Source organism: Cucurbita pepo, chromosome 20 (assembly GCF_057944985.1).
Source record: "Cucurbita pepo subsp. pepo isolate OVF chromosome 20, ASM5794498v1, whole genome shotgun sequence".
NCBI classification, from domain to species: domain Eukaryota; kingdom Viridiplantae; phylum Streptophyta; class Magnoliopsida; order Cucurbitales; family Cucurbitaceae; genus Cucurbita; species Cucurbita pepo.
This window is the reverse complement of record NC_141817.1, coordinates 5,056,539-5,080,637: the sequence shown is the minus strand read 5'-3', so window position 1 is coordinate 5,080,637 and position 24,099 is coordinate 5,056,539. Positions and strand designations below refer to the sequence as shown.

Here is a 24,099-nt window from a genome sequence, read left to right as displayed (position 1 = left end):
TTATGATTTTCAATCCTAGGAGTAAAATGTGTACCTTGTTACCAAAGATGGGTAAATATCTAAATGAGAGCGAGATTGAGACATATTTTGGTTGGAGCAATTTAATGTCACGTGACCTCGGTCACAATTTTCTAATATGCATTTGAGTGAATACAAAAGATCTTGAAATGACTCGTGTTTGATTGTGGGGATAGTCTTCACTCTTAGAAATGAGAAACAAGTAACGTGGCCATATTGTAGAAAAATACCAGAGCCCATAGCCTTGACATGGGGCGTGAACTTAAATGGATAATATCGTTCATATTTGCAATGGGCACCATTATTTACAGCGTAAATTCCATGGTATAAAGAAACATGATATAAATATGGGGAAAAAATGTGAAATCAAAAGCACTGTTTTACTTGTAATTGATCATATATTATATTCAGCAAAGATGGCAATAGTTCAAAAGGGAACGTTCACCCTTGTGTGTTGTAACGAGTTTACTCACCTTCCATCAACGGAGGTGAAGGAGTCTGCAAATCCGGTGGGGCGGGCGGGGATGCTTCCCTTACTGTCTTGAAGGCTCGTAAAGCTCGTTTCCCGGCTTCCAGATTGCTGCCATACCTTCAGCATTTGAGGAAGTGGTAGGCTGTAATCGATACCGGAGAAACTCTCAGCATCGTTTTGAATTGGTTTCCACTTCTCAACCAAAGGTGAAAGCACGCTCACGACATGTCCCATATCGGGACGATGGGTTGGCTCTCTAGCTGTGCAATGTCCTGCCAATTCAGCGATTATGGAGATCCTCTCAAAGAGGTCGTCGTTTACGGATAGAGATGGATCGATAGCAGACATTAGCTTTTCTCTGTTCGATTTGATTTGCCAAAACCATTGAGCCAAGTACCGACTTTCCTCTGGGCGCGCCTCGTCGAGTGCCATCATTCCAGTCAGAAGTTCCATCAGCACCACCCCAAAGCTGAATACATCAGCTTTTGTAGTGATCTTCCCCATCACTGAATTCAAAGAATTTGATCAGAAATGAAATAAAACATTGCAGAAGAATTAGATCTCAGAAAGTTTCTTAGTTTGGAGTTTAAAGCCAATTGAAGGCATTATCTACTGGATTTTGTTACTGTGCAGGGCAAATTCAGGTTCTAACATGGCTTGAAAAAGTTCAGACGAACCAAATAATTTGCATCTGCACGATTATATTGAGTTGTTATTGTAAGATCCCACATTGATTGGATATAGGAACGAGTGCCAACGAGGACGCTAGACCCCAAAGGAAGTGGATTGTGAGATCCCACATCGGTTGGGGAGGAGAACGAAACATTTTTTATAAGAGTGTGGAAACCTCCCCTCACAGACGCGTTTTAAAACCCTTGAGGGAAAGCCCAAAAGGGAAAGCTCAAAGAAAACAATATTTGCTAGCGGTGGGCTTGAGATGTTGCAAATGGTATCAGAGCTAGACACCGGTGTGCCAATGAGGATGTTGGGTCTCTAAGGGGGGTGAATTGTGAGATCCCATATTGATTGGAGAGAGGAACGAGTGCCAGCGTCTCGCTGGGCCTCGAAGATGGGTGGATTGTGAGATCCCATATCGATTGGATAGAGGAACGAGTGCCAGCAAGGACGCTGGATCCTGAATAAGAGTGGATTGTGAGATCCCACATCGGTTGGGGAGGAGAACGAAGCATTCTTTATAAGGGTGTGGAATCCTCCCCCTAGCATACGCGTTTTAAAAACTTTGAGGGAGAAGCTCGAAATGAAGCCCAAAGAGAACAATATCTACTAGTAGTGAACTTGGGATGTTACAGCTATGAATTATGAGAAATAGAATAGAGAAAGTACCTGCATACTCAGGTGCTAGGTACCCGAATGTCCCAGCAAGCTTTGTCGCCACTGACTTTTCTCCATCTGGAGCCAACTTGACCAATCCAAAATCCGAAACTTTTGCTCGAAAATCATCATCCAGAAGAATATTAGACGATTTAAGATCTCGATGTATGAACGTTTGTCTGGCCAAACTATGTAGATATTCAATCCCTCGAGCAACATCCAATGCAATTGTGAGCCGAGTCATCCACGATAACGGCTCCAATTTAAGAGCTTTCCAATGGAAGAGATGCCTGCTAAGAGCACCTTGAGGCATATACTCATACACAAGAAGCCTTTCAGCTCCTTCTGTGGAGTACCCCAAAAGCGACACCAGATGTCTATGCCTAACATGGGATAGAACAGCAATTTCAGACTGAAACTCTTCTAATGCTTTATTACTGATTGATCCAGCCTCCATTCTCTTCACTGCCATTTTCGACCCGTCCTCCAACTCACCTTTATAGACGGTACCAAACCCGCCTCGTCCGAGCTCATTTTCAGGGGCAAAATCATTGGTCGCCTTACGAAGAACTTGCACGGCTACAACCAAATTCCCATCCTCAATCAAATGAGAATTTTCAGTTCCACCACTACTAGAACTTGTCATGCTAGTTCCTGTTTTATTGGATAAGTTTCCTGGGTTCTTATTCAAAACAGAAATCTTAAACATATTTTCAGGGTAAGAAGGATCTTTTGGGTGCACCACAAAAGTAGGAGATTCATCTGCTCGTTTTCTCTTCCTATAGCAGAAGATACAGAACAAAACTGATAGGAATATCATGAATATGACGAGCACTGTGGCGATCACGTATATAACTCTTCTTGGCTTTGAAGATTTCTGTGTCCCAGATGAAGAGGAATTCGTTAATGATACCGGAGATCTTGGAACCGGACTCCCTTTTGATGACGGTGGTGGTTTCGCATCACCTGAGGATGTTTCTGGTGGAGGTGCCACACTGGTACCTGGTGGCTGTGTAACAGGTAAAGGAGGTGCTGCAGAGTGATTAGAAACCAAAAGAGGATTCCCCAAGGTTAAAACTCTAACCCCATCTCGAAATTTTGGTAATGGAGGCTCGAAATTGTTTCCAGTCAAATCCAACAACCTCAAAGATTTCAAACTCGTAAAATTCTGAGGAACTTTACCACTAATATTGTTTCCAGCAAGTCGAATTTCCATCAGTGAATCTAACTTCGATATGGAAGGACTCAAAGTACCAAGAAGACCACGCTTGGGCAGATTGATTATCGAAATCTCGGACTTGGGATTGCAACTAATCCCCAACCATGGTCCTTGACATGGATCGTTCCCTGACCACTCCGATGCAAGAGGTATCGGATAATTCAGACTGCCAAGAAAATCTAAAAGCGCAGTGACTTCAGGAGCACATTGTAGACCTGGTTTTGATTGACAAAAATTGTTGTTATCATAAGTAACATTAAGAGCCTTGAACTTTGGTATTGGACCCATTAGAACGTTATTATTGAGGACCAGATTATGCAGATTCATATTGGCCAAGCTCTCAGGAATCAAACCAACAAGCTGGTTTCTATTGAGATTAAGCTCATACAAAGAAGCTAGATCCCCAATATTTTCAGGGATCACTCCTGAGAATTGGTTTCCATGAAGCCATAGTTGAGTCAACGAAGTCATCGACGGAATTACATCAAGCGGACCGATCATTCCTGTATCTTGGCCATTCAGCCACAGAATCTGCATCAAAGACTGCCCAAAACTTTTGGGAATTGGACCTGTTAACCTGTTATAGGAAAGCTTGAGAGCTGACAGTGATGGCAATGTCCCCAAGAACTCAGGGAGAGGTCCAGCAAGATTACTCTGTATCAGTGAAAGATTTGTGAGCTGAACTGACTTAGCAAGCTCATCAGGAAGAGTCCACCCAGAAGTGGCATTCAAAGGGTTATAATCCAAAGCCAATTCTCTAATGCTGCTTAAACCATCGAAGAAATCCGATGGGATCGTGTCGAACTCGTTGTCGTTTAAGAAAGCAAATTCCAGTTCTGATAAGCCACTGAAAGAGGGCAATGCCCCATTGAACTTGTTCTTTTGGAGACCCAAATTGGAGAGCTTAGAGAGATGGTTAAAATTGGGAGGCAATGGCCCTTTTAGACCCAAACCCTGAACCTGAATCTGAGAAACTCTATCACCTGAACAGTAAACATGAGGCCATGGAGGAACCCCACATGGGTCATCTCCATTGTCAGGCCATTCGAGAAGCTCTGGATTATCCAAACCCTTTTTGAAATCATTAAGAATTTTCACATCATTTACGTCAGTGGCATATAAACAAACACTTGATAGGCACAACAAAAACAGAGAGATACACAGCCCCAACTTCTCATCCACCATTTCCAATCTACAAGTAATCAAAAAACTAGAACAATAAACCCAAATGCAATGTAAAATCGCATCAATTTCAAACGAATCAAGCCGAAACAAACAAAACCCAGATCAGAAAATACATTGAAAAATGGTAAAAACACCTGAAAATCGAAGCTCTGTTTCCTCAATGACGAAGAAGAGGAGAAGGGAGAGTGAAAGCTTCCATAAGAGGCGAAGAAGAAGAAGAAGAAAGAGAGGGATAGATGGGGCAAAGTAGAGAAGGCGCCTTTACGACTGTCTGTTTCTGGATCGTCGGGTGCTCTTCCTTTGAACCTAACTCGGTTCCCTTTGTCTTTTTCATCCATCCGTTTGGCCTTATTACCTAAAGCAACAGTGGTAGCATGCTCCACCCACTGACAGATGAGCTCGCCGACACTCAATTACTACGCCCAAACTCAACATCCAGCTATGCCTTTCCACTGAAATTCGGATTTTCTTTTTCTTTTCTTTTCTTTTTTGTGGAAAAAAAAAAAAAAAAAAGTCAAAAGGAGATGACTTTTTTTTTCTTCAAAAAGAAGTCAAAGGAGGAAGATTTAAACATGTGAACATAGATTTTAGTTATAAAATCAAATATTTTTCTAAAAATAACATAGTTTTTGTTTAATATTTTGTATTTTTCTTATACAAAATGAATTATTTTAGTTCCACAATAGATAGAACTGGAGGATTCGAACGTCTCATTATTCTATAATATATTTATAATTAAAAAAATTAGTCATAGTTGTCTATTAAACACGGGATTGAATATGAACTATTGTTAATGGGTGTCATTGAGTTGGTGATTCGAGCAACCTAAATAGAATTCACATCTTTTTATATTTCTCTGTGATATATATTATATTAATAATTAAAATTTTCTTAAAATTCAAATATCAAACCTTTATAAGTCACACTCAGTTACAAACGTTAAATATTCTTAATTTTTTTTAAGAGTAGAGTAGAGCTGGGTTGTAACCCTATTTTTTGATTCGTTGGGACCCGACCAAAAGAATGTCAACCCACAAACCAAATTGACTTAACCCAAACCGAAAAAAAATTTAGCCTAACCTATCTCTACGATTTGGGTTGGATAATCCAGATTTGTCCAGTTATTAATTAATTTGTGAACATATTTTTATTTAAAAAATTTGTAAAATTATTATTTTACAATATTATATAATTTATAACAAAATATATATATATTTATATATATTATTTTAAATTTTTTATTATTTATGATTCTTAGTTCATCTTAAATAAAATATGGAATTTAAATATGTAGTGAAATACTTTTACTATTTTTGTTGGCATTCATATTTGGAAATATACACGTGGAAATTTGTATTTTATGAAATATATATGGCAAATGACGTGTAATAAAATATTATAATAAATGTTTAATTATTTAAAAAATCACATTCATATATATAATAATTATCCTGGATTTACGCACTTTTATTTAAAAAATATTTAAAAGATATTCGAAAATCTAAATTTAAAAATGATTTAATTGCAAAAGCAATATCTACAAATTTTTTAATCAATTATTAATAAATGGATAATTCTACCTTTTTTTTATTTTTTATTTTTTATGTAATTTTAAAATTAGTGGTTATTATTTTAAAGAAAGTGGGACCCACGTGTGATAATAAAATAATAAGGAAAATAAAAAGTCGGCGTTAATTGAGGATGATTCTATTCCTCGTAGGAATATATTTAATCCATAAAATGGAAAAACAAATTCCACGCCGCCAAACACTCCCACGTGTGAGCTGTCCCTTCAATGGACTTTAATGCAAAATTATATGTTTAGTATATTTCATTTAAATTCTTTTATGATTTGGGTTTATTTTGTTTTGGTTAATTTTAAAATTTATTATATTTGACATTTATTATGAGTTTTTAATACGAAAAATAATTTTTAGGGTTTTGTGGATTTTGTTTTTATTTTTTTAAAAAAAATACTATTTTAGCCTTTTTTTTTTTTTTTAATGATTAGTGTATTTTATTTAGTAGTAGTTATTATAAAAATAAATAAATAAATAAATAATTGAAAAGCATAATGTTTAAAGTTGTTCGGGACAAAAAGTTCTCCGCTAAAGTTGTTCTGTCTGCTTAGCTAAGAGACCAAAACAAATGTCGTCACCACAAAAAGTCGGCAGAGGAGATATGACAATGATAAGGAGTAAAAAGGAGGGGAGTGTAATGCTTTAATACCCATTACTCATGAAGAGTAACTATGCAGCATGGTTGATAAAAGATGTGTGGTAATTTAAGACACAAGATGTGTGAGACGCTATCAAGCATGGTGAGGACGTCGAGGTGTGTGAGGATAAGATGACTCCTATTGCTATCTACTAACCAGTCTCAGACAATGCTTTTCTTGTGTTGGCAGAGAAGGATTCGATAAAAGTTGCGTGGAAGACGCTCCAAACAATATATATGGGTGTAAAATGGGTCGATGGTGCTAAGGTGCAAACTCTGAAAAGTGAGTTTGAGGCCATTCGTATAAAAGGCGGTGGGTCGGTAGACGACTTTGCCATGAAGTTAATGATGATCGTCACCAGTATCCGTTTGTTAGGCAAAAAGGTGGAGGAGGTTTCTGTCGTCAAGAAGTTATTTCGAGTCGTCCCATCTAAATTCATGCAGATTGTTACCTCAATCAAATAGTTTGATAATCTCTAAGAACATTAACAAGAATCATTCAAGCTAGACATGATTATACCATATTATAAATTCCATATTTAAAATTTATAAAATTGGCTATTCTTAGAATATCCCACTTTATTACTTTGGTGGATTTGTGAACAAATATGGATAGATTTGAACCATTAACCTCAAAAGGTAATGTTAAATGTCGTTAAATGTCTTATACTTTGAACGAACGAACTAGGTTGTACAAAAATCAATTATGGAATAGTTTAAATAGATCATATTCAATAAATGTTTTTGTAACATGATTCTCCAAACAAAGCATCAAGCTTCGTGCTTAATGTCACGGTTCTGCTTGTTCAAGACATGTTGTCTAGAGTCACATGTCCGTACCGATTGTTCACCAAAATCATGTCTACACCCATCATGGTTAAAATGCCTCAAAATGCATTAGTCGTCAATTGTTCCGAGCTATATACTTTTTAGCCTATCACATTGTTTTCTTACAAATTATTTACAAATTATTTCAACACATTTCCTCACTCACATTTTCTAAAATACTTTCTCTCAAACGTGACCAAGACCCGATCATACATCCGTAATAATCCGTGACTTACGATTTCCATACGACTAACTTATTCGTCATATTAAAACAATACTTTCTCTCAAACGTGACCAAGACCCGATCATACATCCGCAATTGTTCGTGACTTACGATTTCCATACGACTAACTTATTTCCATACGTCTAACCCTTTAGCATTTGTCCTAATAAAAAGATCTAACAAAGTGCATTACAAACTAAGACTCATTCCTTCAACCATTTGCTCATCTCTTCATCCTTGTTTACATCATATTTAGAGTACAAGTGCCTTTGATGCATCAAAATGTGTTGGTTTTCTAGATCATTGGACGCCATGTGGAAGATTATGTCAACTAAACTTAGAAATCTCTATCCAACCACAGTACAAACATCAACCAAGACAATGCTACACTTTTAGGAACGGTACATTTTCATCTTGATACCTTTTAATGGAATCAATTACCTTCACAGAAAACGCCTCGTCTTCTGGGTAACAACCAATAGGATCCGATATCGAAGGAGGCGAGAGGTTGAGTATCCCTTCAAGTGTTGCATTAAGACAATAAGCTGAATAAGTGACATGGTATCCTCCTTCTTGGACTATAAGGAGGCTTCCGCTGCTGTACTTATTTGCTAGCTCCGACATGATCTGCCCGATACTACGGTAACCATCCATCGTCAAGCATTGCCTTCCGTTTGGATCGAACTAATTCGAAAGTAAAAAAGTCAGTTCACTACAATCAAATAGATCATTGTTTCGTTTCGCCAATATTTGTACCAAAAAGTAAGCATGACCATAAGTAGGATCACAATTAGAGTAGCTCGTTTACAACACAACCCAGAAAAACAAGAACCAACGGAACCAAGAACCAAAGTACTATAAAGTAGCTAGTTTACAACACAACCCATATCTATAATTAGTGTTATTACCACCAACCGTCTACAATATTTCAGTCACAATTTCACACAATGTTGAAACTCTATGTGGGAAACACTCGCACTCTTTATTAACACCAATCGAGAAGAGATTACAAAACGCTCTGTCGAAACTACTGCACTCTATGCTTTGGATTTCTTGGGATGAAAACCTAGGTAGGGTAGAGAGGTATTCATAGTCGAGGCTCCATTTATTCCTAGAGCGTAGTAGTTTCTATAGAGAGTCCTGTAATCTTTTTTCGACTAGTGTTAATAAAGAGCGCAAGTGTTTCCCGCAAAGAGTTGTGTTCAACATACAACCGGTTAAAAATCATGCATCTTCACAGTTTGCACATTGAAATTATCTCCAATGTCCAAAGGGGGTTCTCTACAGCTAATTATCAACTCTTCATCTATATATTCATCATTCAGTTACTTGAGCAACCTAACTCAAGTAGGAAACTAAACCAGACATTCAACACCAACTGGAACTAGGAATTATGTCTATTAAATAAGTAGACCCCAAATTTATGTACATAATCACAAAAATTTGACAAAGTAATTCATCATCTTAAGAATGTAAATAAATGAACTGACTTACAGCACTTGAATCTTGGCCTGCAACCAAGACAATCATGTCTGGTTCAAACTTCTGCACCGCTGGGACAACTAACGTTTTCATGGCGTATTCATATCCACAGTTCCCTGTTCCATTCGGCAGAGGTATATTCAAATTGTAGCCATAACCCTGTCCTTCACCTAGCTCATCGATTGATCCAGTTTGAGGATGGGAAGGACCCCAGGAACCATGATCCATATGAAGTGAAATAGTCAGAACTTTGTTAGACGTGTAAAATCCTTCAGCAGTTCCATTTCCATAGTGAACATCAATGTCCACAACTGCAACCTTTTCGCAGCCAGAATTTAAGGCTAATTGAACGGCAAGACCAGCATTGTTCAAGAAGCAATAGCCGTCGGCTTGAGTTGGCTGAGCATGGTGTCCAGGAGGCCTAACCAGTGCGTAAGCAATCTTCCCCTGCCTGTCAAGGACATGCTTCATTGCTGATAGCGTAGTACCAGCAGCAAGAAGTGAGGCATCCCAAGAGCCTGGATTCAAAAATGTTCCACAACACATAACCTTCCCTCCTTTTTTATCAGCTTCAACTAGCTCATTTACATAGTCTGGAAAAATGAGCGAAGCAATAAGCACAGCATTCAACAATGTTTTTACTCGATTTACCGGTAGAAATTATCTGCCTATATTGTTAGGAACAACGACTCTCCACAATGGTATGATATTGTCCACTTTGAGCATAAGCTCTCATGGTTTTGCTTTTGATTTCTCCAAAAAGCCTCATACCATTGGAGAGGTATTCCTTACTTATAAACCCATGACCATTCCCTAAATTAGCCAATGTTGGACTTCCCTCCCAACAATCTTCAACAATCCTCCCCTCGAACAAAGTACACGATAGAGTCTCCCTTAAGGCCTATGGAGCCCTCAAACAACCTCTCCTTAATCGAGGTTCAACTCCTTCTTTGGAGCCCTCGAACAAAATATACCCTTCGTTCGACACTTGAGTCACTTTTGACTACACCTTCGAGGCTCACAACTTCTTTGTTCGACATTTGAGGATTCTATTGACATTGTTAATTTAAAGGCATGGCTCTAATACCATGTTAGGAATAACGATTCTCCACAATGGTATGATTTTGTCCACTTTGAGTATAAGCTCTCATGGTTTTGCTCTTGGTTTTCCCAAAAGACATCATACCAATGGAGATGTATTCCTTACTTATAAACACATGATGATTCCCTAAATTAGGGAACGTGGGACTCCCTCCCAACAATCCTAACATATATGTAAGTTATATCCTTCAATTTCTTCCGCATTGAAGAACCCTACTGTTCAATCTAAAAAAGGGAAAAACAAACTCTCCGTTAAATTAATTTCCAGGTGACATCGAGGATTTCATTCAGACCTAAACAACTATGCAAGAACACAACAGAGTTTTCTAAAATTTCAACCCATGAATCAACAGGAAAGCAAAATCTCCCAATTATAAATTGAAATAAGAAGCACCTGGATCGTGGAAAGACAGCAATTCAGGAAGGAGTGCGCGTCGTCCGGAATGCCAAGAGATGAAAGGAGCGATAGGTCCTCTTTTGAGAATTGAAACCATGTTCTTAATCCGGTCAGAGTTTTCTGGGTGCTTATCCAACACGTCGAGAAAACCTGGATCCTCTCCGGTGTCGAATACGCCATTGCCGGTGTCGTGATTGAGCATCCCCTCGTGCCAAAACACATCAATTCGGTGGGAAGTGGAAAGAGACGGCGAATCAACCATGGCGGAAGCTTGAAATCAGTGGAGAAATCGGGAGATGTTTGAATTAAGAGAAGAATAGGTTTAAGAAATGGGGAATTCCTTTCCCGTAGGTAACACTTTTGTAAATCTCTCTCATCTCTATCTTTTTCTTCTCTCTCATATGCATCGTTTTGTTCTTCATCTTTTGTTACTTCTTCTCTATCGTCTACTAGAGCATGGACAACTCAAGAACATGAACAATCCGAAGAAAATCTTGATCGATTTTATATGTAACAATCCCATTTCCAAATAAAATAGGGATGTAATATATGCATAAAACAATATTGTTATCGTTATGAAAAAATAAAATAAAATAAAATAAAATAAAGTGTCGCTCAGATCTAACCTAAAGGGTATAAACTCTGAGTGTAGCTATCACAACTTCACTTTCATAGTAACACTGTCATCCTATAGAAGTATTTTAGTTTTACCTAGAAAAAAAAAATATTACGTGACTTGAGTATTTAAAAGTATTCAGTAAGTAACTTTACTATTGAGGTCAAGTGACCGAATCTATCATTTCATAAAATCATCATGGTTTGAACTTTATTTTTATGTTTGGGTGAAAATTGGATTTGTAATACTTCTTTACACACGTGCACGCGCATGTGGACCTATCAAGTTGGCCTATACGTACCCCCTAGACTTGCTCTTTAGCTGACACATGTCAGGTTGCCGAAGTCATGAAGGGAAAGAAGGTTGCATAATATCCTGTTTATACTCATCATAATGGGGAAGTATTCAGATGCATGTGACATACAAAATACATGAGGTCCTCGTAGATTTAAATCATGACATAAACCTATGATGCAAAGCATAACTTCATTCTTTTCATAAAAAAACGTCTCTATGATATATTCATACATAATATTTGTCGTGTCTTTCATGATTACATAAATGGCTTCTTAATGTCTCATAGGCATAGGGTGGCCATGTTAACATAATTTTGGCATGGCTTACGGAAGTTCATGCATCATACCAGATCACTTTTATATATATAATTCCACAACATAACATAATCATATCATAACGTAACTTATAGCATAGCTTCTATTATAGCATAATATATATCATGACATAAACATATCATATCATATGTCAAACAATAACAAAATATGACATGCGTAAGGCCACAAAGCATGTGTCATTCATACGTCGTATAAGTCATCCAGCAAGTCAACAGTATAGCCACTTACTTAGTTGACTTAAGTCGGCGTTAATATCTTATTCTTGATGCTAATCTGAAAGTGTAATTTGCAATTTAAATCAAGATCAATTAACTCTACTTTTGGCTAAAAAAAATAATTGAAATTGACCAAATAATGGTCCTACTAACCTTAAACACCTCTAAAAACGTTAAAATCGGCTCCAACAGGGTAAAAAAATTGTAAGACAAGGACCAAAGATGTCAAAGGGGCTCAAAATGGACAACTTGTGTCAAGGATTTTGGGAGTGAAATACTAACTCGATTGGTATGACGCCTCCTGAGAAGCCCAAAACAAAGTCATGAGAGCTTGCTCAAAGTGGGCAATATCATACCATTATGAAGAGTCGTGATTCTGAACCACTTCAACCAAATAAACTGGATAAATTGAGTCGGAGCCATTGGAGCTGTCAAGCCAGAGCGGGAGCCGCATGCTGAAGGGTGAGTCGAGGACGAGCCACCACAAGGCAGGTCGACGTGCGGGTCTTGGGTAGGTTCGGTTGCGGGTCAGCTTAGGGCTGAGTGAACGGAACTGAGTCGAGTGGGTCGAACTGAAATTGGGAGTTGGGTTGAAGACTCGACTAAGTTGTGAGGTGGCTGGACTGTAGGCTTTGGAAGCAAGCTGGGCCGCATGTGAGTCGATTTGGGCCGTAGGTGCGTGGCTGGGCTTGCAGATTCTGAGCCTGGCTAGGTTTGGAACCAACCCTATGCCCTGAATGGTCTGCTTGTTGAAGCTCAGCTTCGGAGTTAGCCTTGGATTCCAAATCTACCGCTTGTACCCGAGGCTACCGTATTTCAGTCCAAATATCGGTGTAGGGTTTATGAGAAAGTAGTATTTACTTAGTGGGTTTACGTGTACGTGTGTGAGACTCGTGTATGCTAAGGGAAGGTTTTCACACCCTTATAAATGGTGGTTTGTTCTCCTCCCCAACTAATGTGGGACATCACAATCCACCTCCCTTCGGGGCCCAGCGTCCTCGCTGGCACACCGCCTCGTGTCTACCCCGTTCGAGAAACAGTGAGAAGGCTGACACATCGTCCGGTGTCTGACTCTGATACCATTTGTAATGACCCAGATCCACCGCTAGCAAATAGTGTCCTCTTTGGGCTTTTCCTTTCGAGCTTCCTCTCAAGGCTTTAAAATGCATCGGCTAAGGGAAGGTTTCCACACACTTATAAATGGTGGTTCGTTCTCCTCCCCAACCAATATGGGACATCACAACTTATGTTCCCATTGATAGGATAGTATAGTAACGTTTCAATTTTAAATTCCAACGTAATTTCAATTGCTTTCCATAATAATAGCGGAATAAAAATCGAAATCCCGATACATGATTAGGTTTACAAGTGAAGTCACACGAGAACTTTAGAAGTTAGAGAGAAAGAAGGAGGTTGGAAATGACATTAATAATTCTCCTTTTGTAACCATATGATTACATCACTCACATTTCTTCAAAGGAGGCTTCTTTTTTTCCCTTCAAAGCAAGGAAATGAACCAACTCCTATCCCTTACCCTACCAAACTCACCTACTCATAACCACCATTCATATATTATTGCTCTTTTAAGTTTCCGTTCACTTGTCATCGTTCTTCATGATTTCAAAATCAAATCGCTCCATTTTTAAACTATCTATACGTTAATTCTAATTGAATATCGAATTCAGATCTTGTTTTCATACTACGAAGGTACGAGAATTGGAATATCTAACTTTAAGAAAAGAAATATAGTCAATGATCAAGAAATAAAATAACTAAACGACCCTCCGAATATACCGCTTTCCGACATTGATACGAACCTCTACTAGACCCTTCAAGCATACCTCTTCTCGACACTGTTACAAACCTACTAGGCACCACATAACCTGTAACAACCCAGATCCACCGCTAACAGATATTGTCTTTTTGGGCTACTCCTCAAGGCTTTAAAACGCGTCTGCAGGGGAAGGTTTTCACACCCTTTATAAAGGGTGTTTTGTTCTCCTCCCCAACCAATGTGGGACATCAGAATCCACCCCCTTCGGGGTCCAATATCCTCGCTGGCACTCATTCCTTTCTCCAATCGATGTGGGACCGCCACCAAATCCACTCCCATTTGGGGCCCAACGTCCTTACTGGCACATCGTCTCGTGTCTACCCCCCTTCGGGGAACAGCTAGAAGGCTGGCACATCGTTCGGTGTCTGGCTCTGATACCATTATTGTGATGTCCCACATTGGTTGGAGAGGAGAACAAAACACCATTTGTGAAAACTTTCCCCTATCAAACACGTTTTAAAGCCTTGAGAAGAAGCCCATAAGAGAAAGACGAAAGAGAACAATATCTGGTAGTGATTAGTTGAATTGTATTAGATCAATAGACCATTCGATCATAATCATTCGACTAAATGAAATTATTAGTATGTTATATAATATAATATGTGTTTTCGAAAAAATAATCATCTAATAATTGAATAATGTACTTCCACTCTCACCTACTATAAAACTATCTTGTTTGTGAAGCCAAAAATATATCCCTTTCTCCCTCTCTCACACAACAATGACGGTAAAGGACTGCGACCACCACCACCACCACGACTGCGAGCGCCGCCGTCTCTACCGCCGAATAGCCTGCGCCATCTTCACTGTCCTCCTCTTGATTAGCCTAGTCATCTTCCTCATCTGGGCTATCCTCCGGCCGTCCAAGCCCCGCCTCATTCTCCAAGACGTCACCGTTTTCGGCCTGAACGTCTCGTCGGTGCCACCGGCTGCCATCTCGACCACCATGCAGGTCACCATCTCCTCCCACAACCCCAACTCCCGCATTGGTGTTTACTACCAAATCATGGATGTTTACGCCGCCTACCGCGGCCAACAGGTCACTCTCCCGACGCTCTTGCCACCGACTTACCAAGGCCACAATGATGTCACCGTTTGGTCGCCGTTTTTGTACGGCGAAGCTGTGCCGGTGGCGCCCGAGTTTGCTGAAGCTTTGAATGAGGATAATAATGTTGGAGCTATGCTGTTCAATATCAAGATCAATGGACAGGTTTTGTTCGTAGAATATATTTTGTATAGCTGTAATCAGTATCTTTTTTTTGTTCTTAACATTAATATATTTTGTCTCGACGAAACAGGTTAGGTGGAAGGTTGGGAGCTGGATCTCAGGCAGGTATCGGTTGAACGCGAATTGTCCGGCGTATATAAAGTTCGGCGATCCAAAGAATGGGATTGCATTCGGACCAGCGATGAAGTTTCGGTTCGTCCAAGGTTGTTATGTCGATATTTAAGGTCGCAAGAGTCCACTTCTTGTATTTTCTTTTCCACGACCTTTATGAGTCTTTGTGATCAACGAGATTTATTAGAATTATAGTTTTAAATTCTTTAAATCGACTCCTTTTTATATGTATACACACATAATAGATTGAGGGAACTTTTTGGACCAACCTAAAAGTTCGGGTTGGTTGGATTAGTAGTCTAACCTAACTCGAAATTGTTTTGCAACTCAACCTAATTCTCTATTTTCAGATGGTTGAAAAAATTTTTTTTTTTTTTTTAAAAGTTATTCACTGTACGTTATCATTCAATACAGTCTTGGTTAAAAGTTAATAAACAAACACAAATTCATCTATAATTATTCAAATAAACAATTTTTTTATTTTTTATAATATAGTCCCAACAAGCGAGAATTGTAATATTATAACATCCTCTAAAAAAATATAAGAATAGATTTTAAAATTAAAAAAATAAAAATAAAAACAAATATAAAAATATTTTTATTTCTCGTGAAAAGATTTATTTGTGTACGACAAAGTTGGAGCGTGAAAGTTCTCTATTTATAGTTAAAATTCAAATATCTAGATATTCGCCTATAAAGAAATAAAGGAAGCCTTAGAAGCCCAATTCGTCGTATCCCATTGGGCCCGGCCCAAATTGTTTTCATTTAAAATAAAAAGAAAAAGAAAAAACTCCTCCCTCGACCCTCAGTTTCACGGCGGCTCCCCCTCCTTCGGATCAGGCACCGCCGTTCTGCTCCCTTTTTCATCTCTGGATCTCAGGTATTCTTCTTAATTCCCATCTCTGTCTTTCAATCTTTCTTGTTTTGCTATATTTTGAATCCAATCTTCTGGTTTCATTGCAACCGATTTTGCTCTTCGATGGGTTCATCCGATTTCTCACTCGAATATCAGCTTCAATTTACTTCTGGCCTGTTTGGAATTGCCAAAATCACCTTTGCAATTGCGCAGAGGATGAAATTGATTTTGGAAGTGTTAGTTGGTAGATGATTTTTGATAGGGTGACTGACCTGAAATCAGCTCCAAAATTTACCTGGATTTTATTAAGCTTGCCCATAAATATAAGAACACGATTCTCAGCCCTGAACAATTTCTTTGCTTTCGATTTTTTCCGCTTTCTCTCACCATTGTAGCATCTTCAGAGGACTCTTTCATCTCCGGCCGCTTTCTCTCTCGTTCTGCCGATCATTTCGTTGGTTTTCGCTGGTAGTTGTTAGCTTCATCCTTGTTTGAGTTTTGGACGTGTGGTTTCCACATTGATTGTGAACTGTTTGCATTATTCTTAATTTTGAACTAGGTTTTCAATTTGTTTATGTAATTTTGACTGGTGGTTTTGATTTGTGTTTCGTTTTGAACTAGGTTTTTGATTTTTTCCGTTTTTGCTTTTCTTACTTATGATTGGGTGGTGTATTTCTGGAATTCGACGGCAGTAAGTTTTGTTTCTTTGGTGTGATGGTGTGTTTTTGTTTGTGCTTTTCGTGTGGTATTGCATTGTTGGAGTTTGCCTTCATTTGTGAAGCTTTTCTGTTTTCGATTTTGATCGTACTGATGGGGCTTTTTTTGTTAATTGTGTATATGAAAATCCTTGCTGGAGCATTGTTAGTTGGAAGCTTTTGGCTACCATTATATTTCTAGGGAGCTTTTTTGTTAGTTGGAAGCTTTTGGCTACCATTATATTTCTAGGGAGCTTTTCTTTGGTTGTCATTGTTTTGATTGTGATAAGATCAGTAATCTTCTACCATTTTGTTTCCTTCTCATCCTCCTCTGATCAATAATCTTACTTCTCTTTCTACTTTTGCTTCTGTTTTTTTGTGAATTGTTCATTTAGCTATATATATATATATTATCATAATTCTGGTGTGAATAGTTAATTTAAGTTTAGCAAATATTATATGTAAATCACTTCAAACCAAACATTCAAATGGCTATATGAAAATCACTTTACAAAACCAATTGTAATTAGATCTCTTTTTATAAAATCACTTATACTACAATGAGTCTCAAACATGCCCTTCATGATTAAACCCATTTGAGTTTGAGCATGCTTGTTCTATCCCGTTTGGTTTTGTGTTCAACTTGATTCGGATTTTACACTTCCTTCAGTTCTCATTTCTTTCCATCTTATTGGTTGTTTTCCGTTTCACATGTTCTTCATTTTTGCGTGCAATCCTTTTCTGTTCTTAATCTCTTCGATTTGATTATTCTTTTTCTTATCTTTTTGCACTTGTCCCATTGCCCTGGATTTCAATTTCATTTTCTCTGTTCTCTTCAATTTGGATTTTGCAAGTCCAGTCATCATCTCCACCAAGTGTTTTTCTAATTCCACCTGTGTTCTTCTAGTCCCTGAACCCATATCAAACTTCTCTGGCTAACTTGATTGGAACAAAGGATTGAAATAGAAATTGTACTGAAAACTTGATTAACAAAAGAAAAAAGAAAAAAGAAAAAAGGGAAAATATTCCAAAGCAACTTAGAGGGACCTCAACCTGAGCAAGTTGAAGCTAAGAGAGAAAAATACACTTTTGATATCTCAGGTTTGAGTTTGGTGCTAAGTTCGGTGCATTTAGGTACCTGAGCTTTCAAACTCAACAATTTAGTCCATGAGTTTTGGATTTAGTTGCATTTTAGTTCTTCCGTCCAAATTTTAATTTTCTTTTTTCTCTCCCTTCTCTTCTCTTTTCTTTCTCCCTCCTCCTCACATCATCCTCCTTCTTCCATGGCTACCGTAGCCGTGCACCATCATCACAACTAGTTGCCTCTTTCGACAGACCATAATGACAATCCGATAGCCTCTGATTGGTGGTGACAAACATAGCTTGCACACCCATGGCTTCACGACCCACTGATGATAACAATTCCTTAAATTTGTGACTCTAACCACTCCTCCTCCCAATTGACGGTGACTTGACAATACTCACGAATTGATCTGGTAAAGCCGCGGAAACCTGTGAGCTAATCCAGATTTCATATCTGGAACAAACCCAAATCTGGTGCAAGGAGGTGATAGTTGATGGCTTTGTTGTGAGGGGGCAATGACTGACAATGCTAGTGCGAAGAGGCATTGTTTGTCAGGCTTTGCTGCTGCAAAGATTATTCCTTGACAGAGCTGTTGCGAGGACGTACCCTCAACAACGAATGTGCAACTATCACAAGAGAAGAGAGATGAAGATAAAGAGGAGAGTGTAACAACGCTAATACACCAGATCCCAGTTAAGCGTGCTGGGGGCGAGATTAGTACTTAGTGGGTGACCACTTTGGGGGCGAGATTAGTACTTAGTAGGTGACCACTTTGGGAAGTCCTTGGTAAGTCCTTGTGGACCCCTTTAAAATGTAATGGACTGATTTGGAAAATATGATAATAATTTCCGCCAGAAATCTTGCGAGATTTTCGACAAGGGTTTAACGCAAGTGGAAATGTTTTCTTAATCCCTTAAAAGCCCTTTTTCATCCATCTATCCCATTACCTTTGTTCTGCTGTTTACGCATGCACCGAGAGCCAAAAAGAGTGAAAGAAACGAGAAGTCGAGAGAGATTGAGCCGACATCCGTTACGGTCGTTCGATTCTTTCCCTTCTCTTTCTCCTCTCTCTGCTGCCCAGTTCAATTTCTAATGAATCAAGATAACCATTCGAAATGTTCTAAAAATTTTATCTATTCCACATCTTTCCTATATTGAAGGATTTTGAGAAGGGAAATCGAGAAGCTTCGTTTGTGAGATTTTTGGGGTTTAGGGAAGAGGTTTACCGTGGAGTTGTTGTACGAGTGAGAGGCGGACGAACGGTGGCAGAAACGTGCGGTTATGGCGTCAGAATTTTTGGCATAAACGTGCAGTTACGACGTTGGAGTCGTTGGCATCTCCGTCGAAGAAAGGAAAGAGGATATCTAGGGTTTTTCAGCATATTCGGGTGAGGAATAAAGAACATCGGGTCGGCATTCAGATCCGGATATAGCCCACGATCCAAATATAATAACTAACCCAATTGTCACAACCCAACTGTACCCCACGGTAGCCCATCAGCACATACAACCCTGTCTAACCCCAACACAAACTGCCGTACTATTCTGTAGTCAGTGTCCACCAACTCCAAGGGGAAATGATTCAACTTGGAAAACTCTCAGGCGTATGTGGTAACAAAATGCCCCCTCTGACACAACTGGGTGAACTCTTGCTGCTTGCGAAGTTGAACGTCCTCGCGGTATAGTACTCTTCAATAAAAGCACCCTTGAATTTCGCCCACGAGATTGCACCTTCCTCAGGACTAATAATTTCGCGGGTGGACTGCCACCATAGTTCTGCATCATCTTGCAGCATGAATGCTGCACACTCCACCTTCTGATCTTTAGGATAGTTGGTCAACACAAACATAGTCTCTATAGATCTAAGCCACATTTGTGCCACAGTCGGATCATTAGAAGTTCCCTTAAAGGTTCGTGGGTCACCCCTCTTGAAATCACGCAAGTACCTTACTTCCTTGGTCGATGATGAGTCATTTGCTTGTTGATTAGCAGTCAGGTTTTGTATAACAGTTTGCAATGCGTCCACCAGAGCAGCTGTACTATCATAATGCATTACTATCATAACGCAATGCGTCCACCACAGTTTGCACAATGCATTACACGTCACTGGACGCCACAAAAAAGCAAAGGCCCACAGGATTTCATTGCAAACATAAATATCAAACGTGCGTCCGTACTATCATAATATAGAGGGGAAGTATCTCGATGCACATGATATACAAACATGCATGAGGTCCCATGATTTACATTTCATGACATAATACTTAATACCTTTCATTACTCTTAAGCATTTCATATTATAACTCATTTATTTCATATTATAACTTATTTATGGAACATGTATGCATGACAACATTTTTCAATTCATTTCATGAAAATAGGGTAATGGATTACAGGCATACGTAGCAAATCTCTGTTAATACAAGAATACATAAATATTGCATAACTTAGACATTTCTATGGTACATTAAAAGTTATAGGGCATGCACCATCATACAATACACTAAGCTAACACCTACAGTGAGGTCCGGTTGACCTTGACCCAAGTTACTCACGGTAAGTTAAGTGCTACAATTTATTTATTTTTGGGAAAACCGAATCGTTACAATTAGGCTGATTATTCACCTTTTTTTTCTTTCCATTTATCTTGTAAACCAAGTCATGAAGGCTACTTTACCGTTTGTTCATTGTTGGCCAATATTCTGACAATTTATTTTCCTCATAGCTGCTTTACATTTTCTGCCCATATTTAGCAGCTGACGAGGATTCTAGCCAATGTTTAAGATTTAGGCCATTGTGTTCATACAATCATTCAGGACCTTGAAAAGTATTTTTATTTTGTTTAATCTTTCCTAGTAGAGAATTGGTGTTTTATGCATATGGAAGAATTTTGTATGTTTTATGCATCAATGAGGTACATTCAAGTCTTCACAGGAACATTAGAAGACATTAAAAATGAGCAAGTACGGCCTACAACTTAGAGTTAAGCCATCACAGCAGAAACAGCCTACAAGACCGCCCCTTCCTGCTCCTCTTGGATTTCAAGACGACGACGATGATGATGTCGAGAGAGAGATATCCCGACAAGCTTCCAAGAATAAGGCACTTAAGGATGTAAGCTAGCTTATATATCTATGACTGTCATTAACACGAATATCATGGTCGTATGCTACCCTTAATATTATTTTTCTCCCTTGAAATATCAATTTAGATCGAGGAGCAACACAAGAAAGCACTAGCGGAAGATCCGTCGGTTTTCGATTACGATGGAGTCTACGATGAAATGAAAGAAAAGGCTGTTCTACCTCGAGCATATGATCGTGAAGAGCGAAAGGTATGTTTATAATTTGATCCCAAACTTGTGTAAAAATACAGTATCACCCTTATGTAATGCTCTGCCAGTGTGGTGAAATTACTTATTTGCTCACTGCCTTTTCATATTGCAGCCAAAGTATATTCAAAATTTGATGAAGAAGGCAAAAGAGCGAGAGAGAGAACAGGAGGTTATATATGAAAGAAAACTAGCCAAGGAGAGAAGCAAAGATGATCATCTTTATGCTGGTAAGGACAAATTCGTCACTAGTGCCTACAAAAAGAAACTTGCAGAACAAGCTAAGTGGATGGAGGAAGAACGTCTCCGACAACTTCGAGAGGAGAAAGACGATGTATGTTTAACTTTGCACGCTGATTCTTTTTCTTTTCGTTTTATAGTTTTATAAGTTATTATACTTTGCTAAATGCCCTCTGTGACAAAATGAGCGAGTATAGTTTATTTGTGACTGAACGAGGAACATTGAACCTAATGAGGGTCCTAATATGCGACCACTAATAAGGGTCCTAATATAATCACAAAATGATTTAGGACCGTGTTAGGAACATTGAAACATTCTTTAAAATAGTGTGGAAATCTCTCCCTAGCAGACGAGTTTTAAAAACCTTGAGGGGAAGCCGGAAGGGAAAGTCTAAAGAGGAAATATATGTTAGCGGTGGGCTAGGGTCGTTACAGCAATCCATTATCTTGTTCTTGGGTTATCTTAAGAATTGCTTTATGCTTTCGTTAATGTGTGTTTTTCATTGACAGCCAATTGTCTGATTGTTCTTTTTGTTCTAATTTGAAGGTTACCAAGAAGAGCGACATTAGCGACTTTTACTTCAACCTTCAAAAGAATATTGCCTACGGTGCCGGTAATGCAGTCGAGCCGAGGGAACCTCCACAGAAGCTTCAGTCAGAGAAGCAGGCTGAAGTCCAGAAATTGAAGAAGCATGAAGAGAGTGCTAATGCCGATATTGTTAATGATCATCAGTCACCGAAATACCCCAGCTCGCCTTCCCAGTCAACAAAGACAATAGAAGAGGATCGTCACCTCGAAGAGCACCTTTCGAATTCAAACAAACCAACACCTTCTGATGTACGAGGTACTAGCCCCCCTCCATTACACAATAAAACTCCAGTTGAGAAACAGCCCGAACATGACCAAGGTGAACAACAACCAAAGCGCGATCACCATAAAAGAAGTGAAGATGCTGTCGCTGCTGCAAAAGAGCGATTTTTGGCTCGAAAAAGAACAAAGGAGGTGTGAAATACTTGACCTGTATGGATTAACCTGAGGACAAATATGTAAATGTTATTGTTGTATGGATGATAGTTGATAGTTATGTTCTTAATGGTCAAATTCATCTTGGATCTCTGGCTTTGACATCACATTTTTGTTTCGTGGTTCATGTGAGAATCCTTGTGTCGAGATAACAAGGAGAGCAACGGATGAAGCCTGATGACGCAGCTGCTCGAAGTTGCAGCATCTTTGTCGAAAGTAAGTAAACCAAGTTATCATTTGTTAAGACGTATATATGCAGATTTCTTTTCCAACTGTTGTTTTGGTTGTTTTCGGAAGCTTTTGGATAGGTATCCCACATCTGAACGGATTTCTTTTTGGTTAAAGAATCTCTTTCAAGTTGCTCTGGAACAATTAAGAGATCTTCTAGAAGGCCGTTTAGGCCTTAAATCCTGAACTTTCCATAGGGGTCTGACCTTGCAGAAAGATAGGCCATAGGAGCAAATGAGTGACCTATTTTTGAGTCTCGAAGCAATATTGTCCTTTAATGCATATCTAGTTTATTCCGAGTATCTCATTTTTCTCTTGAACCAAACCCTCATTAACTTCGGTCTTTTATCTTTTATTTTCGGAACCTATTCTATTGGTCATGCTGAATTTGACATCCTAGATCTCTTAAATAGACTTTAAAACCAATAGAATTTACAGGAAGCTCAGGTTACTTAGGATGCATGAACCTCCTAACATGTTTTATTGTAGAGGGAATGTCATTTTGAAACATGTGATTTAGATGTCACGACATTGGACATAAATTCCTGCCTAGCACGCCAAATGGCACAATAATTGGTGTAATAAAGTAGGGAGCAAATCATTTAAAGCAAATCTTCCGATCTTATCATCAGCATATGGAAGCTCCTCAACGAACTCGTACCACAAACACCACTCAATTGCATATTAACACACCTAACCAGCTTTGCTTTGATGAGGAATGCTTACACGCATCTTTATGGCTATGCTCTGCTCTTGTTCAATAACACCACGTCTCTTAAAATGGTCCAAGCTAGAGGTTGATGTTCATATCTATACAAGTCTAGTACCAAACAAGAAAAATTAAATGTATAAATTGATAAGACAATGAAAATTAATCGAGTTTGTTGATGAATGAAACCATTTTCTGGTTCTGGAGAGTGAGAAAGAGTTGTGTACAACTTTTAAAAATTCAAACTCAATTAATTTCTTATAATTAATGATATAATTTTTTTTTCTAAAAAAATGAATTTGATACGTTTCTAGTAGTTTGTTTTTTCCTTTCCGAACATTTTGAATATATTTTTTTGTTGTTGCTGTGTTTTATAGTCCTCGAACTTTCAATTATGTAATGGATTAGTCTTGCACTGGATTCATCCGGCTCGGAATCCAATGAATCAATAGTTAACCATTTTTTTAGTGATTGCCATCGCAAAGCTAGTCGATGCTCGCTGTAATGGTTGAAACTATTCAAACCTGCTTACCCACCCCACCTCATACGACTAGTTTGGGGGGAGGGGTTGGCTGTTCGCCTTTTGGAGACACCTAAAATCCTCACATTTGAAGGACGTTCTTTTATGAAAATTTCAATTTTTTTTAAATTAATTTGAATTTTACACTATGTCCAATAAATACGTCAATTTTGAAAAATTCAAACAAATTCAGGGTCAAACTAATCGATATTTTAACATTTTGAATATTTTAAATTTTTTTAAAAAGATGCGAAGAACACATTATTTAAATAAGATGAACTCGGATATTGATTTGTGGTATGA

At 38.5% G+C, this 24,099-nt stretch overlaps 4 protein-coding genes across 4 annotated transcripts; 2 read left to right on the top strand and 2 right to left on the bottom strand.

Moving 5' to 3' along the window:
* Nucleotides 1–379: 379 nt before the first annotated feature.
* On the bottom strand, nt 380–4,614 carry LOC111784110 (receptor-like kinase TMK3). The gene is made up of 3 exons (XM_023664941.2): nt 4,361–4,614; nt 1,835–4,233; nt 380–996 (listed from the first exon to the last, which is right to left on the bottom strand). Exons 2-3 carry the CDS (start codon nt 4,224–4,226, stop codon nt 488–490), a joined length of 2,901 nt encoding a protein of 966 aa, XP_023520709.2. The 5' UTR covers nt 4,227–4,233; nt 4,361–4,614; the 3' UTR covers nt 380–487.
* Nucleotides 4,615–7,661: 3,047 nt separating this feature from the next.
* Nucleotides 7,662–10,956, bottom strand: HDA08 (histone deacetylase 8). The gene is made up of 3 exons (XM_023664922.2): nt 10,472–10,956; nt 8,989–9,569; nt 7,662–8,178 (listed from the first exon to the last, which is right to left on the bottom strand). The coding sequence occupies exons 1-3, from the start codon at nt 10,734–10,736 to the stop codon at nt 7,879–7,881; spliced, it is 1,146 nt and encodes a 381-aa protein (XP_023520690.2). The 5' UTR covers nt 10,737–10,956; the 3' UTR covers nt 7,662–7,878.
* A 3,502-nt stretch (nt 10,957–14,458) lies between these two features.
* Nucleotides 14,459–15,321, top strand: LOC111784112 (NDR1/HIN1-like protein 1). The gene is made up of 2 exons (XM_023664943.2): nt 14,459–14,981; nt 15,070–15,321. Exons 1-2 carry the CDS (start codon nt 14,493–14,495, stop codon nt 15,220–15,222), a joined length of 642 nt encoding a protein of 213 aa, XP_023520711.2. The 5' UTR covers nt 14,459–14,492; the 3' UTR covers nt 15,223–15,321.
* A 555-nt stretch (nt 15,322–15,876) lies between these two features.
* Nucleotides 15,877–22,446, top strand: LOC111784100 (uncharacterized). The gene is made up of 5 exons (XM_023664926.2): nt 15,877–15,990; nt 20,679–20,858; nt 20,956–21,078; nt 21,191–21,409; nt 21,863–22,446. The coding sequence occupies exons 2-5, from the start codon at nt 20,700–20,702 to the stop codon at nt 22,322–22,324; spliced, it is 963 nt and encodes a 320-aa protein (XP_023520694.2). The 5' UTR covers nt 15,877–15,990; nt 20,679–20,699; the 3' UTR covers nt 22,325–22,446.
* The last annotated feature ends 1,653 nt before the right edge of the window (nt 22,447–24,099 follow it).